Consider the following 16,305-nt stretch of genomic DNA (forward strand, 5'->3'; position numbering starts at 1 on the left):
GTATTTAGGATAAGCATAAAATTAAGACAATAAGATAGTCTTCCTGGTTATGTTTGTGACAAATTAGTGCTAGATACGATGGGTGATTATTTTTATCCTTCAGTAGTGATAGTAGGAATAGATCTTTGAAACCTAGTCCACTATGAGGGCTATAGCAAACCCTGTTGTTTTACTGGTGATAATGAATGGAGCATTATTAAAACCATCCCTAAGGTGTCAGGCTAGAAGTTTAAGGATATGAATAAGGCTTTGGTCATATAGCTGTGTGGGGAAGACTATAGATAAGTAACCACAGTCCTTTTGACTATTTTTCATCAGTCTATTAGAGGATTTCAACGCCACAAGCAAAACATCAGAGACGAGTCCTTTTGTCCTTAGCACCTTTTATTGAAATATGACCCTTGATGACAATATGGCAGGCATATCAATGTCAGCCAAGAAGGGAGTGGTGGAGGACGCAAATGTAGAAACAGTAAGATTCAGAATAATAACAGCATTACATGGAATAGACAATTCCCCAAAATTGTACAGCAAACACTGATTCTTATCTATATACACTGCTCCCACGCCCCACCCCCTTCTAAGGATTTAATCTTCAAATGATACAATATTCTGCCACATCTTTATTACTGGCATACACAGCTCCTCTGGCATAGAAAGAGCTACCAAGTTTCACACAGGTAGACATAGCCAGAAGTATACCCAATGTCCTCCATCTGAGGCTTGTTACTAGAACAGGAACACATCCAGGAAGCCTGGAGTTGAGGATGTGGTTCTGGTACCCCTTTAGGCACCTTTCTTGGCACATGAGGTTAAATGGCAAACAGAAATATGAAGCCAATCTTCAAATAGGCTTTTCATACTTTTACTCTTTCCTTTCCTATGCATCCAATTTCTCCCCCTTTTAGGGTTTTAATTTCAGTCTATCTATCCCATTCCCTTAGCTTCCACTTGGGTATTTACTTTTATGTCTTAGTTGAGCCTTCAATTGTGGGACTTGAGGGGACTCAATTATCTATAGCCCTGGGGATGGGAGAATAGGCATATAATCGAAATCTTGCATTGATTCCCTTGTATCTGCCACCCTGCTTTCCTATTATCCAATGATATTTATGGAAGTATTTGGAGGGAAAGAGTGGACCAACAGCAACCTTTGAGGGGGAGGGTCAATCTTTTAATCTACTTCTAAGCTGCTATCTTCTCAGAGGCCTTGAAAGATGGCTGATCCCAGAAGCCAAGACCAGAGAGAGATAACCCATGCCAAATAGTACTGGAATTTGGCAGCGATGGTCTTCACTGTGGGAAGGCCACAGCAGGAGTAGGACATACCAGTGTTAGTTCAATCTATTGAGCTTTGTAACTTGGTATCGTTTTGAAGTTATCTTTCAAATACTTCGGAAACTCAGCCCTGTATTCTGAATCCAACTATATAAACCATTTTGAGGTGGGACAAGATAAAAACTGAGAATTAAGGCTGGGGCTGTAGCTCAGTGATACAGCACTTGCCCAGTATACAGAAGGTGTTGGGTCCCACCTCTAACAATGCCAAAACAACAAACAAACAAACAAACAAACAAACACAAACCATAGCTAAGAGTATTTTTGGTATCATATACTTAAGGTATAATAAACCTAACAAAGGCTACACATACCCAGCCTATGGCCATGATATCCAGTAAAGTGACGACTGTTCCTTGTTCTACTGTAGCCAAACATATCTTGGAATGACAGAACACATAACTCTCACTATCCTAGTATAAGACATTTCAACTTCCTTATTGATTGTCCTAGGGCTTATCATATTTGAAAAAGGTAAGGCAAGTGTGGCTTTTATTCAAGCAGTTCCTAATTTTCCTTTGGGTAAACTCTCAGCCATCCTGAACAGAATAGAGCAGGACGGCATAACACAGCGTGGCACTGCACAGTACTTCGAGGCACACCACAGCACAGCCCTGCAGACCATAGCATAGCATAGCAGCTACTGAGCTTCACCGCTCAGTATACTTTTAGGGTCATGTTTAAAATAATTTGTGATCTTCCACTTGAGGGGAGAATGGTGGCACTGACAGATAAACAGTGCTTATTGCAGAGGCAGCAGTACTAAAAAGCACACCAATGGCTCATAGAAAAGGTTCCCATCCCTTAAGAATACCCTGACAGCCAAGATTCTCCCATAGCTGTCAGACACAGTGTGCAGAGAATGGAAGAGAGTGGCCGGGATTTGTAGCAGCCGCGACGTTTTTGTGGCAAATTCTTTGGTTGAGTGAAGTAACACTGAAGCTACAGGGAATGTCCAAGGACCCTGAGGAACTCAGCTGTAACAGGTGGCGATGCCAGGGCTTGGTTTTGGGCTTCTGGGGTATTGTTAGGCGATATCATCAAGGAATGCTCCCAGTTGGTGAGGAAAAGAAGACTGAGCTAGACAGAAGGGCGGGTTGGTGATGAGTCTCCTCTTGCTACTGCCCGCCTGAATGCTTTCCCAGGATAGAAGCTCGCTACCAATGTCGGGTCTTGGCGAGAGCAACAGCGTTAGTGCTTTGCATGTCAAGCCCTCTTTCCTGTGGTTTGACTTTCCAGAGTTTCAGTTCTCATGCTCAACCATGGTTGACAATACTAAATGGAACAGTGTAGAGTCAAGCGGTGATCAGTTTTAAATTATGTGCCATTCTGGGTAGTGTGATGAAATGTTGCTCCATCCCACATGGGTCATCAATCATCTATTTATCCAGTGTATCCATGCTATACAGGCAGCCTCTCTTTAGTCACTTATTAGTCTTCTCAGTGATGAGATTAACAATTGTGCTATTTCCAGGCTTTGGTACTATCGAAGATTTCAAGCATCCACCCAAGGGGATGCTTTAGTACATAGGCCCAGAAGACAAGGAGGGATAGCGTATGTCTAGATCCTGTATGAATCATAATTTGCTCTGAGGCCTGGCCCTGGCTGAAAATACTCTCGTGGTTTTGGTTCCTTGAGCTAGCCACTGGCTGGGAAAACACTTGTTTGAAGAACGCCTTCTCCACCCACCTTCCTTCATTGGTGCATCCTGTATCTTTCAGCTATCGGAGAGTACTCTGGTTTCAAAAGGCAGTTAAAGACCATTGAACTCTACTCAGCAATGTTAAGGTTATAGTCATCCAGGCCTCAAGAAAGCACATAGCTAAGCTATGGTTGGGAGGCTATAAGTTCAAGGGGAGAAATGTATTAACTATTTGAAACTATGGTGGGAAGAATTCAAGGCCTTGGCACCACTTTAGCCACGGTGAAGTCAGGCTTACGTTTTCCTTCTGCCTAACTTGTTTTTTTCCTTGCCTCATTAGTTAAGAAAGAAACAGAAAACATAAAAATCAATACAATCAAAGACCATTTGAAATATGATAAGAACCCTCTTCCCCAGTAACAAAGCTGTATTGCAAAGTCAACTATAATAGAGATACGATAGAGGCTCAGAGAGCGAAATCCTGGCATGAGACTCCTAGTGATATCAGGACAGGATACAATACAAAGAGGCAGTTCCATCAAGTGAAGACAGGGCGAAGGCCACAGTAACAATGCTATCAACTAGGTGTTGGGGAGGGTAGACACGGAACTACGTTGTTTAAGCCTGGCTATTTCCAGGGGGAAGAATACTCAGGTAGACTCCATGCTTGCTCCCCTTATATGCAGCCTCCTCTTCGGTGCCTCCCGCTGCCACATTTGGCAAAGGCCCTGAAACCGGTGTGAGGTGAATGTATTCAAGTCAAGCACATCTGTGTGGACAATGGCTAGCTAGGTCACTGTCCCTAGGGAAGAGGGAAAATTGCACAGGCAGCTTAGCTTTGGACCTCAAGAGGGTAGTATGGTGAGGGAGAGTACTGAGTGAAGTCTTTGGTGTTTTAGTACAGAGATGAAGGCACTTTTTAGTCCTCGCTCACTGGGAGTGAGCATGGCAGCGTGGCTGCACCCAGCTGCAGCTCTGCAAGAGAGAAGCTTGGGGCCTTCCCAGGCTCTCCTTGACGGCTTGCCAAGCTAGATGGCTGGACTCATCTGCTAAGTAATTTCTATATACTTGGCTAACAAACTGCTCCTGAAGACTGAAAGCCCTCTTCCACTGGGGATAGGCAGAGGTGCAGTGGCACACTCCTGGTGCAATTAGAAGTTGCTGGGCCCCAAGTGCAGGCTTTCTTTGAGGCATTTAAGCTGCTCTTCTCCAAGCTTGATCTTCTCCTCCAGCTCTCTCTGTTCAATGATGAGAGCAGACTTCATCTTCACAAAGTGCTGGTAATCCTGGAGCTGGTCCTGAGGCAGGTAGCGGGAGACCATGCCGAACACCAGCCTTTCCCTGCCGTCCACATGCTCCTTCAACTCCTTGGCATCTGCCAACTGGTTCGTCAGCTGCTGCTTCTTCTCTATCAGGACCAACTGGGGAAGCAGAGGACCAATTAAATGCCATCCCGGTCACGAGGCATCTGCACAGCAGTCTTTTACCAAGGAAGTAGCCACAGAGCAGCTACGCATTTTGGTAATTAATCAGCCTTAGATACCCTGCTCTGAAGTTCACATTCATGTACGAACCCCCCTTTTCCCATAGCCAGAGAAAGACAAGCACAACAGCTGTTTTGGACAGGGGTGTGCAACCACCTCTTTCCATCTCTAAGGCTGCCTTTAAACCATGGACCACTGCTTGGCTTGGCATAGAAGAAGCCTCTGACAAAGCCAACCTAAGTCCCTTCTATCACTGAACAAATTACACTATGGTGATGTTTCTATATGGTGCCTCTGTGTGAGTGGACATGCGTGGTTGTGTGTGTTTGTGTATATGCATGTTCACAGAGCTCTTACTGTGGATTCAAAGCTACTTGTATAGGCAAAGGTAATGGAGTTTCATTCAAATACAGTCACCAAATGAAATAACCTGTAAAATTGAGGGTCTTTTTGCAGCTCTAAGGGGGTCAGAGGCAAATTTGTTCCTGCTGCTCCTGCTGCTCCTGCTGCTCCTGCTGCTCCTGCTGCTCCTGCTGCTGTGGCTGTTTTTCCTGCTGCTGCTGCTTCTGCTACCACCCCACCCTTATCACCACCATCACCACATCCCCATTAGCAGCTAGCACTAATTCTATATTCACTCTCTTTGGGACCCTATTTTATGCAATTAACTTGGATTATCTCAATCCTCATAGAAAATACATGAAACAGATTGTACACTTATTTCATTTTGTAAATGAAGCAAGTGAGACAGAGTAAGGCTACATTGCCTATAGCCACACACAGCCACCATGCAGAACTAAAAAAGCCAGTGCTTAACACTTTTAATGCTGGTTTTTAGTCTCCCTTAAAAGTTAATGAGGCCATTTCTTCCATTCCCACCCCCAGGAACCCCATCAGTACCTTTTCCTGGTTGGATTCCGAATCGATGCTGTTGAGAGCATTCTCTACCCGGGCCAGTCGTCCAGAGAGTGACAACAACAGGTTGACCACTTTGTCCAGATCTCCAATAAACAAATGATACTTTTCAAACTCATTGGATTTGCAGACAGCTTTTAAGTTGGCCTCTACCTCCTCTCCAAGGGCAGCATTGGCACTGATGTCATCCAGTAGCCCACGCTGGGCCTCCCGCAGGACAGTAAGTTTTCGACTAATGCTTTCAATGAGCTGAATCTAAAAGAGTTATACAGAAGACAAAGGGTGAACATGGACATCAACAGAACCTGATCTGGGCTTAGCAGAGCACGTGCATTCCTAGCACTTGGAAGGTGGATGCAAGGGGATTACAACCTGGCCTGTAGACTGAAACCTTGGCTAAAGGGACAGATTACAAATGGAAGAGAGAGGGGCAAGAAAGGAGGGATGGAGAGAGGAAGGGACATGAGGGGCGGGAGAGAAAAGATAGGTTGGGAGTAAAACCTAAGCAAGTGATAAGTAACTCCAGTTTCTTGAGTAGTTACCGTCCCTCCCTGTTTGGCAGGAATCTCCATGCCACCACCAAAGTTCTTGACGTTAGATGACTGCTACCCATGGACCCAGATGACACTTGTAAAATGCAACCAAGACTACAATAAATAGGAGCTAGAGACCTTCCGAGACCCTGCCTTGGCAAGAACTGTCATCGTGTACTTTCTAGTTTAGGCATTCTGAAATGCTTAAGTTTGGAGTGTTCCTGTCTAATCGTTTGTTTGGAAATGATGAAGGTGACCAAGACTAGAAGGTTTCAAAGTTCACTGTCAGGAGAAGTCAGGAAATCATGATTGAGCCAGATCCACTGAGAGGCAGGAATCCGGTGATGTGGGTGGGAGACATAACTAGGTTTCAAAACATTCTCAACAATGTTGTCACCTTCCACATTCTCATAGAAAAGTCAAAGTCAGTGTTAAAGCGTGACCCTCTTGGATTGTCATTTATTCACGCAGGAGGCCAACCTCTGGGGACTGAGGGAAAAATGTAAATGGAAGGAACACTTTGCTCCTTAGTACCTTGGCTCTACGTCCTGACCCTTTAGCCTGGGGAAAGTGTACTGTATGAAGCTGCAGATTCATCATAGGCTCGGCCAGAGCTGATCTGTTTTTCTGGAACATGGCAAATTGATGACCTTCCTCCCCTTTCTCCCTTACACACAAACATAGCTCTGCCCCACCTGTAGTCATAACAAATCACTCTCTGTTATTTTGTTTTTTGCCATTTCCAGTCATCTCTCTTCCCTTGGCTAGACTTTCATTATGTTTGTCCCTGGAAAGGCCAGGCCTTGAATAAGCAAGGACCAGCTCTCTGCCATGTTCAAGAGACATAGACTCCAAGGAAGAGCATTTGGATCAATAAAATTTGACACTTCCATGGTCCAATTATCTCCCTGACATTTTGCTTTAGATGGGAAACTGGAAGGAGTGTTTTTGAAAATGGCCTTATGTTTTCCTACCAGTCATGTCTTGAAAGAGAAATATGGGCAGACGAACAATTTACATTGAGTTCACATGTCCACAAAATGGTAAATTGGGCCTTTGAGGTTGCCATGACAACTCTATCTGCTTATGAAATAAAATAGGTAAATGCAAGGGGTGGGGGCAAAATGATTCCAGGAAGCTGATTAAAAAAACTAGGCTACTGGTACTTAGAGGAAGAAAGGGAGGCTTGTAACAACAACCACAACAACAACATCCCCATTTATCTATTTTGTATTTTCAAGAGATAATTGACCATCATTGCAAATAAATAATAGTCTGCTAGCCTATAATTTCTCCTTAGTCAGTCTGTTCTCTCTCCCAGAAACTTACAGAGAATACAAATTAATGGCAGTGCCATTGACCAGAGCTCTGATGTACCTTAGGCAGTGAGTTAGCTTGCTTAATTCAAAAGAACAGTATGGCAGAGTAGAAAGCCAGTCCAGGACCTATAATTTAGTCTGTGACCCTTAGAAAAGGTAATCCCTTTAGCTGGCGAAAAATGTGGGGGCAACAGTAACACTTACCTTGCAGGGTTAGAGCCACAACGTAGTGGTCAACACTGGCCTGGCAAGTACAAGGCTCTGGGTTTAGCCCTAACCCTACCAGAGGTGGGGAGGGAGGGAGGGAAGCTGTTGGTTGGTTGGGGGTGCAGCTCAGTATAAAGTGCTAACACATGCTAGGGCCTATATTTGATCCCAAATACTTCAAATAATGCAACTGAGAGACTCTTTCAGGTTTTAGCATTTAGATCAACAGCAAAGCACCAGTTAAACATACATAAGGTCCTAGGTTCAATCCCCAGTGATACATAAATACATATACACACACATACACATACATAAACACACACACACACACACACACACACACACACACACTCCTACCAGGGTTCAGTGCCTAGTTCTGTCTGTCTGTCTGTTCCCCCTTCTCTCTCTCTCTCTCTCTCTCTCTCTCTCTCTCTCTCTCTCTCTCTCTCTCTCTCTCTCATACACACACACACACACACACACACTCCTACCAGGGTTCAGTGCCTAGTTCTGTCTGTCTGTCTGTTCCCCCTTCTCTCTCTCTCTCTCATACACACACACACACACACACACACACACACACACACACACACACACCTACACTGTGATGGCCTTAAGGATTAGACAGAATAATTACTGGAACTACTATCGATTAGAGAACAGACTGAGGAGAGACTGTTTGATTTCCATACTGAAACACAGGGATGAAAGACATGCTGGAGGGTGTGGAGAGCCGGTTGTCCTTCAGACACTTAACTGAATGCTAAAAATCTCTGGGATATACCAAAACCTTACCTTTTTTTGAGCCAGTTCATAGTCAACTCCCTCCTCTCCCAGGCCTGCCTCTGCCATCTCAGGCTGCTGTTTTAGCTTGTTCAGCAGTTCTGCCTTGGCCACAGAGATATTATAATAAGCCGAGTAAGAGGTAGGGATTCCTGAGGACCCCGTCGGAGGTGAGAAGTGCTGAAACTCTTGTCTGTGGAAACAAAAGGTGACTATTTGAGTACTTCTGTTGAGGGACCACGGCGATTTTTCTTTGCTTAGTTTTCTCTACCTATAATCTTTGACAGCACTTCCCATAGCTGGTATGATATGATAAAACCGAAAGCACCATTCAAACACAAACAGGTAGCACGAAGGTGATCTAAAAGCCAAGTGAACGTAAGCTTTAAGAACGAAGAAGTCTATTTCCATGTCCTTCTATGTCCCTGAACTTAGTATTTCACAGGACTTCTTTATCATTTGGCTTAGTCATTAACACCCCATTAAAATATAGACGAACTTACGAGACCTCAAAATTGTAGACTTCTGATGATAAATGAGTCCTCTTAATAATTCATGACCTTCAGCGAGGGGACACAGAGAAGTAAGTGTTCCTCTAAGCCTGGCGACCTCTCCTCTAACTAAGAACAAAGCCTGCTCACCCCAGCTCTATCTGATCTGCTTGTTCACAAAGGGCCCCTGACTCACCTCAGACTCTTTTCTTTTATCCTGATGCCACTCCTGCTTGAAATGGCCCCTTTGCTGTAGATGTCCCACAGCAAAGAGGTCACCTGTGACCTTAGCCATGGTCACCACTCTGAATGCTGAGATTAGCATCCCTACCAAGGACTTGTCACAGCCTACCACATTTCTCAAGAGATCTTCTGATACTACCTCTTGTAGGACAGCCCTTCCGCTCGAAAAGGGACAGCACCCCTCCACTTGTGGCATAGTCTCACTGGCCCCAGCCTTCTGTGTGGGTTCAGAATGACATGGAAGATGAACCCAGTGACGCCCAGGGGCTTGACAAGTGTCTCAGCAGACCTTGTTATCTTGGGATTAACAAAGCCCAAGGGGATAAAATTTTGCTTCTCAGAGCCCCAGCCAGTGAAAGAGAATTTCCTTTCAGGAAAAAAGTAGTTCTGGCCCCACCCTTGCTTGGATTTAGCCTCTTCTGCCATTAAGGCTTCTGGTCTGGTAGAAGCGAGGGAAAATGAAGGCTATGTCAGGTTTTAGTAATGAAAGAGAGAACAACTCTGCCCAGGGTTTATGCAAGGGCAAAGTCCACCCCACTTGGGTCCATATGTCTGTGTGTCTATGTGTCTATGTGTCTCTGTGTGTCTGTGTGTGTTCCCTTTGCTGGGCAGCTAGCTATTCCTACCATCCACCTGTCTGTATCACCAGCCCTTTCTAACCCCTAGCTGTTTGAAAGGGAAAATAGGAGAAACTCATTAGTCATTTCTGCAGCTATTTGTAGCTCTTAGATAAAGGTCAAATATAATGGCTAAAATGGCTCCAAAGCTATTTACTGATTCATGCTATGCTGTCTCTTAATTCATCACACAAAGGCAACCTGGGCATGCCAATATTCCTCACTTCTAGAGACATCTATTTTACACAGGCTTTCAAGATTAGAACTATAATACGAATATATACACAGTGCTTGTTTTAACCCAGAAACTGTCTTAAGACAGGTAACACACATATGCACATATGGACACACACACAACTGAATGATCATCGTAACCACTTTACAGAGAACTAACATGAAGAACCAAGAGGTAAAATGAGCTATCACCACCCCCTCCACAGTAGACAGTGAACTGCACACCGATAGCAATCTGACTCCATACCTGTGCCTTTATCGTTTATAGTTTGTGATAGTGACAAGTGAAGAACGTTGATACTCTACAAGCCCTTGTTTGTAAGGAACTTTCTAGCTGGACTATGTCTTTGATATCAGAGAAGAGAGAATATTGTGGAGGTAATACACACAAATGAATATTGAGAACTCCTGTTTATAAGAACTCATGGTACATGTCAATGTTCTGAGTCAGAAACTGTAAAGATCAAAATTCACGCACTCCATGGAAAGCCAGTTTCTCAGAAGCTATGGCCCTGCACCACACTACAGTAGGTCATGTTAAGCGCTGTGCTCTAGGGTTCTTTTTCTCATTATCTTCATGAACAGGGACGGGATTACAAGAAATCTCTAAGAACCTAATCTGAATTCGAAAGTAAACATGACGTGAAAGCTCAGAACCTTCCACGGAGCAATGACAGACGTGCTCAGACTCCACAAAGCCGACGAGATCTGTACTGGCACTAGTTATTAGACTGGAGCAACATTTGATTATTTCCATGACTTCCTTTCATATATGTCACCAAGTCTGTAGCTAAAACGTAAACTGTGGTACAGATACTGTGGTTTACCATGACTAAAATTTGGATGTCTTTATTTGTGCTTCACACTGAAAACCATACATATCTATTGACCCCAACACTATCTCGTACTTTCCTAGGGTCTGAAGAGAATCTTTTCCAGGATCTGAGATCCCAAAATGATGCTGTGGGCAATGAGTGAGACTCCCTGGTTTCTGGTTAGCTGTGAGCCTGTGAGAGACTTACGCCCTCTTTCTTACTTCCCTTTTCTCATCTGACATGTGGAGGGGGTAGTTATAACCCTTTCTTAGGTCTGTTTTGGGGAGACTAAATCAATGCCCCAATAAGCCCATCCTAAATTTAAAAGACTTATAACTACACCTGACCTTCCAAACCTCACAACTTAGCAGCACAACTTACTGTCGAATGTCAGCATTTCTTTGACGATTACAGGGCTGCCTGCCGCTGCTGCTTCCTAGCACCACAAAAGGTTGCCATACAGCCTCTTGCTAGCTTAGGAAAAGGGCAACACTTCCTGACCTTAAAGTGTCATTTCTACTGTGTTCATGTTGCATTTGAACATTGTAAACCCTAAGAAAGAGTGTATCGCATGTGAGGAATGATCTGTCTGTGAAAACACTTAAAACCATGCTCAGCACACAGCAAACAAGTGACGAAACATCAGCTGTGATGGAAATAATGCTCTTCTTTAAGTCTGTATCACTTGAAGAAACATCCAGAATTGATTTTGGCAGATAGAAGCCATGGCTCTCTCTCTGTGTGTGTGTGTGTGTGTGTGTGTGTGTGTGTGTGTGTGTGTGTGTGTGTGTGTATTCCCTTGCATTTTATAATTTGTTATAAATAAATCTTGGGAGTAGGTTATAAGATGCCCAGTAATAGTGATTTCTTTCTCAGTAGCCTGGGTCAAGACAATAACAGTTCATAAAGGAGAAAAGTCCACAGTCTGGAACTGTTACTTCTGGCACACATTACCCTATAAGAGAGAAGATAACGTAAAGCCCCAGCCAACTAGAAGAACAAGATCTTTCCAAGAGAGGTTGCAGGAGGAGGAGGAGGAGGAAGATGAGGAAGAGGAGGAGGAAGAGGATGAAGAGGAAGAAGAGGAGGAGGAGGAAGAGGAGGAGGAGGAGGAAGAAGAAGAGGAGGAGGAGGCGGTGGCAGCAGCAGCAGCGGCTATGGCAGCTGCAGCAACCTAGATTTAGAGGCAGACAGACCTGGATTTGAGTCTTCGCTGCATAATACTGAATTAATTAGTCCCTTATTTTGCTCAACTTCAGCTACCCCATTTGTCAAATGGATATATTAATGACCAACAGGGATGTTGGGAAGAATAACTTAAATCATGTACATTAAACGCCAGGCAGTGTCTGGCACAGAGAAAATGCTTAATTGAAGACTTATTTGATTATCTATTTTGTCTTTTGAACTATTAGTTCAGTGCCTACTATCTGCCAGGTAACCTTTTAATCTCTCAGCTGTGATACGTAACAACCACAGCACAGTTTCTGCAACGTATTTTCCAGTCACAATAAGGTGGCTTGAGCAGCAGCCACGTGTGGTCTGTTAAGGGCTTCTCACAGAGCCCAGGAGCTGGGATTTATAAATGCTTTCCTTATGGCACCTCAGAGAACTGCTCAATCAGCTCCAGATAACCAAGTAACAAGATTAGCCTGTCCATAAAAGTCACATAAACAAGGTGCTTCTAATAGCAACTCCTCCCAGGCAAGATCCTGCTATAAAAAGATTTAAAGAAAGCAATTAGGGGGACACCTGTCTGCTCATCCCCAGTGGAGCTCTGAAAGAGGCCAGGCAGAGCTAAGAGCCCAAGCACTGAGCAATGGCGATCATGGGGTTTCTGTTTGGGAGCAAAAAGGACAGACACACAGCGTGATATCCAGATCAGCACTCAAGTAGGAGTCAGTGGCAGTCCACAGTCCTGTTTTCATCTCCAGCTCACCCTGCCAACTATTGCCTACTGTCTGGCAAAGCAAATGCAAAGCAGGGGAACAAGAGGGTGGAAAAGACAAAGAATGCCCTTAGCTGTTTCTTCCGGAGTTGGGGGAAGAATTCAGAGGCCCAGGCTTCTTTCCTGTAGCACACAGGAGCCAGGGTTCAGGGAAGGCCCAGTAGAGACAAAGAACAGTTTATGCGTTCATGGTCGGGGACCAGATATTGATATATAGCTTAAAGATATATGGAGAACAACACCGTATGTTCTTAATGATAGGGATAAAAGCCTTAACTTTCACTTCCTGAGCACCTACTATGTAGCAATCATCTATTCATGTCCTTTACATGTAATATCTTAATAGAATTAGGTAGAGGTGGTGCATTATCATGACTTTTTCCCAAGTAAGACTAAGGATCAGTGTTAGACAGCCGGCAAGTGGCAGAGGAGAAATTCAATTCATGCTGCTGGCTGCCTTGTCTGCAACCCAGTATCTTTCCCAAACACTTACTTTGGGGTCACAGTAGCTTCTTTCTCACTTGTCCTCCATACTCCATGAGTGCCATAATAGCAAGGAGGTTGAACTTTCTCAGGCTGGGGTACAGTGCAGCCCCTTACTGGAGGCACAAAATTGCTGGGGTGTAGAGCAAAGGCCTCTTGCTCTTGGAGGCTTTGTGAACCCTGCCTTGAGGCTTCCTGGTGGCCCATCTTCAGGGACTGTGGCTGCTCCTCTGTATTAGGGGCACAGGAACCAGTGGTTTCTGAACTAAAATACTGGGGTGGTAGGTCCTCCTCTTTCTCTCCCTCCTCCTCTTGCTCCTTCTCCTCTTCTTCCTCTTCACATCGCTGCTGTTGCTGCTGCTGCTGCTGCTGCTGCTGCTGTTGCAGCTGCGCTGCACGGAAGAGCCTATATTTTTCCCAGTTGGGAGGAGGCGGGCGAGGGGGAGGAAAGGGCTTTTTTCGGGCCCCAGGAATATCTGGCTGAGTCTCATTGGCTTTACTAAATGATTCTCTCTGATGTTTCCCCCAGGCCCGGGTGTTTTGAGGCTCTAAACTGATGTGACTCTCAGAGAAGGCTCGGCTCCGCAGTGGGCGGGGCATGGAGGCAACAGAGCTCTCGTCCTCATAAACTGAAGATTCATCTGGTTTGTTCGAGGCACATTTGAAGTCTCCAAGGAGGTCAAGAGAAGAGACTGCTCGGTAGTTTGACAAATCCAGTGCTGGGTTCTCAATGCAAGGTCGGAAGGGAGTAGACAATGGAAAGCTGGCCTTAGAATGAGCCATTTCCCTGCAAAAGAGCAGATAAGCATTGACCAAGACAAGCATGGGATGGATGGGTCTCATATTTTAGATGACATAGTTCCTGAAAGGTTAAAATGGCCACAAAATTCTAGTATGTATAGTAAAAGTAATGGCCATAGTAGTAAGAATATAATAACAATGACAGCAAACATTTTTTGTGTATAAACTAAGTACTAAATATTAGAGCAGTGGTTCTCAGCCTTCCTAATACAGTTCCTTATGTTGTAATAATCCACCCACCGTAAAATCATTTTCATTACTACTCTATAACTGTAGTTTTCCTACGCTTATGAATTGTTATGTAAATGTCTGATATGCCAGAGATCAGATATGCGACCCCCAAGGGGAGAACCGCTGCGGTAGTGTATACCTTCAATGCTTGCCATGGTCCAATTGATTTTCTCCTTATGATAAGCCGACGAGATTGTTTTTACAGTTTGGATCTTATCATTTGAGAAACCGAGACATAGTCATGATAAGTCAATTGTCCAGAGTTAGAAAGGATACGTGGCACAGCTATGATTTGAACTTGAACTATTAAGTCTAAATATATACATGGTACCTCAGTTGGTTTAAAACACTCAGACTGGATATGAAATAGTCTAGGGCTTACAATCCTGGTTGTTCTGCTTCACTTGTTGATTTTCTCTATTTTTTAAATGAAAAGTTTCTCGTGTTTAGAAATAGTGATTTCCATAATGAATATCTATATTCCCATCTACTACCCAGAATCCACGCACTTTAATACTTTACTATCTAAAGTTCATGAGTTCTTTCTTTTGTGTCACTCCTCACTTCCATTGCCCCACTGCCAATGTGATGCAAGGTATGTTATAAATGAACCACATATAGCTCCCCTGCGCTTACATATGCAGTAAAAATATGAAATAAGCTATTCACAAGTATCTGCCACTTTTAGTAAAAAAAAAAAAAAAAAAATTTCCTTCTGAAATGTCAAAAGGAATCATTGAATTCTAGGCTTTTCTGAAAAGTAAGTCTCAAAAGTGAGCAGAGTAATCTATTAATTAAGGAGTATTCTGTTACAGAAAAATTGAAGATGGGATAAAGAAGGATTAATAGCATAAGCAAAGCTCATATGAACTCAAAGACTGAAACAGCAAGCACAGGGCCTAAACAGGTCTGCACCAGGCCCTCTGTGTATATATCATGGCTTTCAGTTTAGTATTTGTATGGAAGTCTGGAGTGTGCAAACGAGTGATTCTTGTGCCTTCTCTTGGCCTCTTTTCCTTCTTTTGGTTTGTCTTTGTGACAGTTTTTATTTTATCTTATTACATTTTGTTATTTTTAAAAAATGAATAGATGAATGAATGAATGAATGAATGAAGATCTAGCCACTATGGAAAAGGTTAACAACTGACCTGTCCTTGCTGGGAGAAGGAGAATCAGTTTTCTCCAATAGGGTGACATGGGGTAGATCAAGCACTCTAGGGCAGGCTTCAAGGTCATGGGTAGTTGACCAACATGTAATAGATTCCATAGGATTTTGTGTATACTTGTATTTGAGTACAGTTTGGATTGGGAGGGTAGTTTTATTTTGTTTTCTTGGTTTGGTGGGGGTTTGTTGTTGTATTAGGTTTTTGGTTGCTTTTTGAAAACGAAAATAAAAGTTAGGTAGGTATGGAGTGGGAGAGGATCCGGAAGGACTTGAGGAAGGGGAAGAATATGATCAAAATATATTTAAATTTAACAACTGTTTTAAATTACACACACATACATATATATCCCATGAAACAGCTACAAGTAAAAGTATATTATTAACAAAACAAAACAGTGAATTTATGCCTTTAATCCCAGTATTCAAGAGACAGGTGGGTCTCTATGAATTCACCGCTAGCCTGGTTTACATAGTAAATTCTAAGACAGTCAGTGCTATATAATAGAGAGACCCTGTCTCAAAAAAAAGAAAAAAAGAAATAAGGTAGACTATTAAAAACACCCTATTAAAAACCTTCTAAAACAAGGAGATAAAGATTATTCAGAAAATCTTTTGAGACAACATTTGATCAGTAAGTGTTATATATGTGCATATATACTTAATGTTCTATGTTTGTATAAATAAGAAAAATTGAAATATAAAACATGCTCTCTCATAAGGAGAAATAGTATTTTTTAAGTTATAAGAGAAAAATCTTCATTTATAAAATGTCAAACTTCTACACGGCAAGACTGATCAAAATTAAATGGCACCTCTTCAGCTGATTATAAAGAGTTAGGCCCTTTAAACTTATGATCTGATTTCCTATAGTAGCCTGTGAGCAATCAACATCATGCTGAGTCCTACTGCCAGGAAATTCTAAGGGTTCAATTAGACCAGCAGACAGACTATGCATTCAACAGTTGTGATGATGACTGAGACTATTTCTTTAAAAAAATAACAGTATACGTAAATGCTAACCAAGTTCAGATAAAATAGAAACGAAACATCATTGT

At 43.1% G+C, this 16,305-nt stretch overlaps 1 protein-coding gene across 2 annotated transcripts in view; it reads right to left on the bottom strand.

Moving 5' to 3' along the window:
• Positions 1 to 366: 366 nt before the first annotated feature.
• Shroom4 (shroom family member 4) overlaps positions 367 to 16,305 on the bottom strand; it is a 202,913-nt gene continuing 186,974 nt past the window's right edge. For both annotated transcript variants that reach the window (XM_034485508.2, XM_076919014.1), the window contains 4 exons: positions 13,064 to 13,840; positions 8,235 to 8,415; positions 5,366 to 5,635; positions 367 to 4,402 (listed from right to left, as the gene is read on the bottom strand). In XM_034485508.2, coding sequence (XP_034341399.1) covers positions 4,133 to 4,402; positions 5,366 to 5,635; positions 8,235 to 8,415; positions 13,064 to 13,840 — 1,498 coding nt within the window. In that variant the 3' untranslated portion in view covers positions 367 to 4,132. The remainder of the gene's footprint in view (positions 4,403 to 5,365; positions 5,636 to 8,234; positions 8,416 to 13,063; positions 13,841 to 16,305) is intronic.

The sequence above is a fragment of the Arvicanthis niloticus genome, chromosome X (assembly GCF_011762505.2).
Source record: "Arvicanthis niloticus isolate mArvNil1 chromosome X, mArvNil1.pat.X, whole genome shotgun sequence".
Classification (NCBI taxonomy): Eukaryota; Metazoa; Chordata; class Mammalia; order Rodentia; family Muridae; genus Arvicanthis; species Arvicanthis niloticus.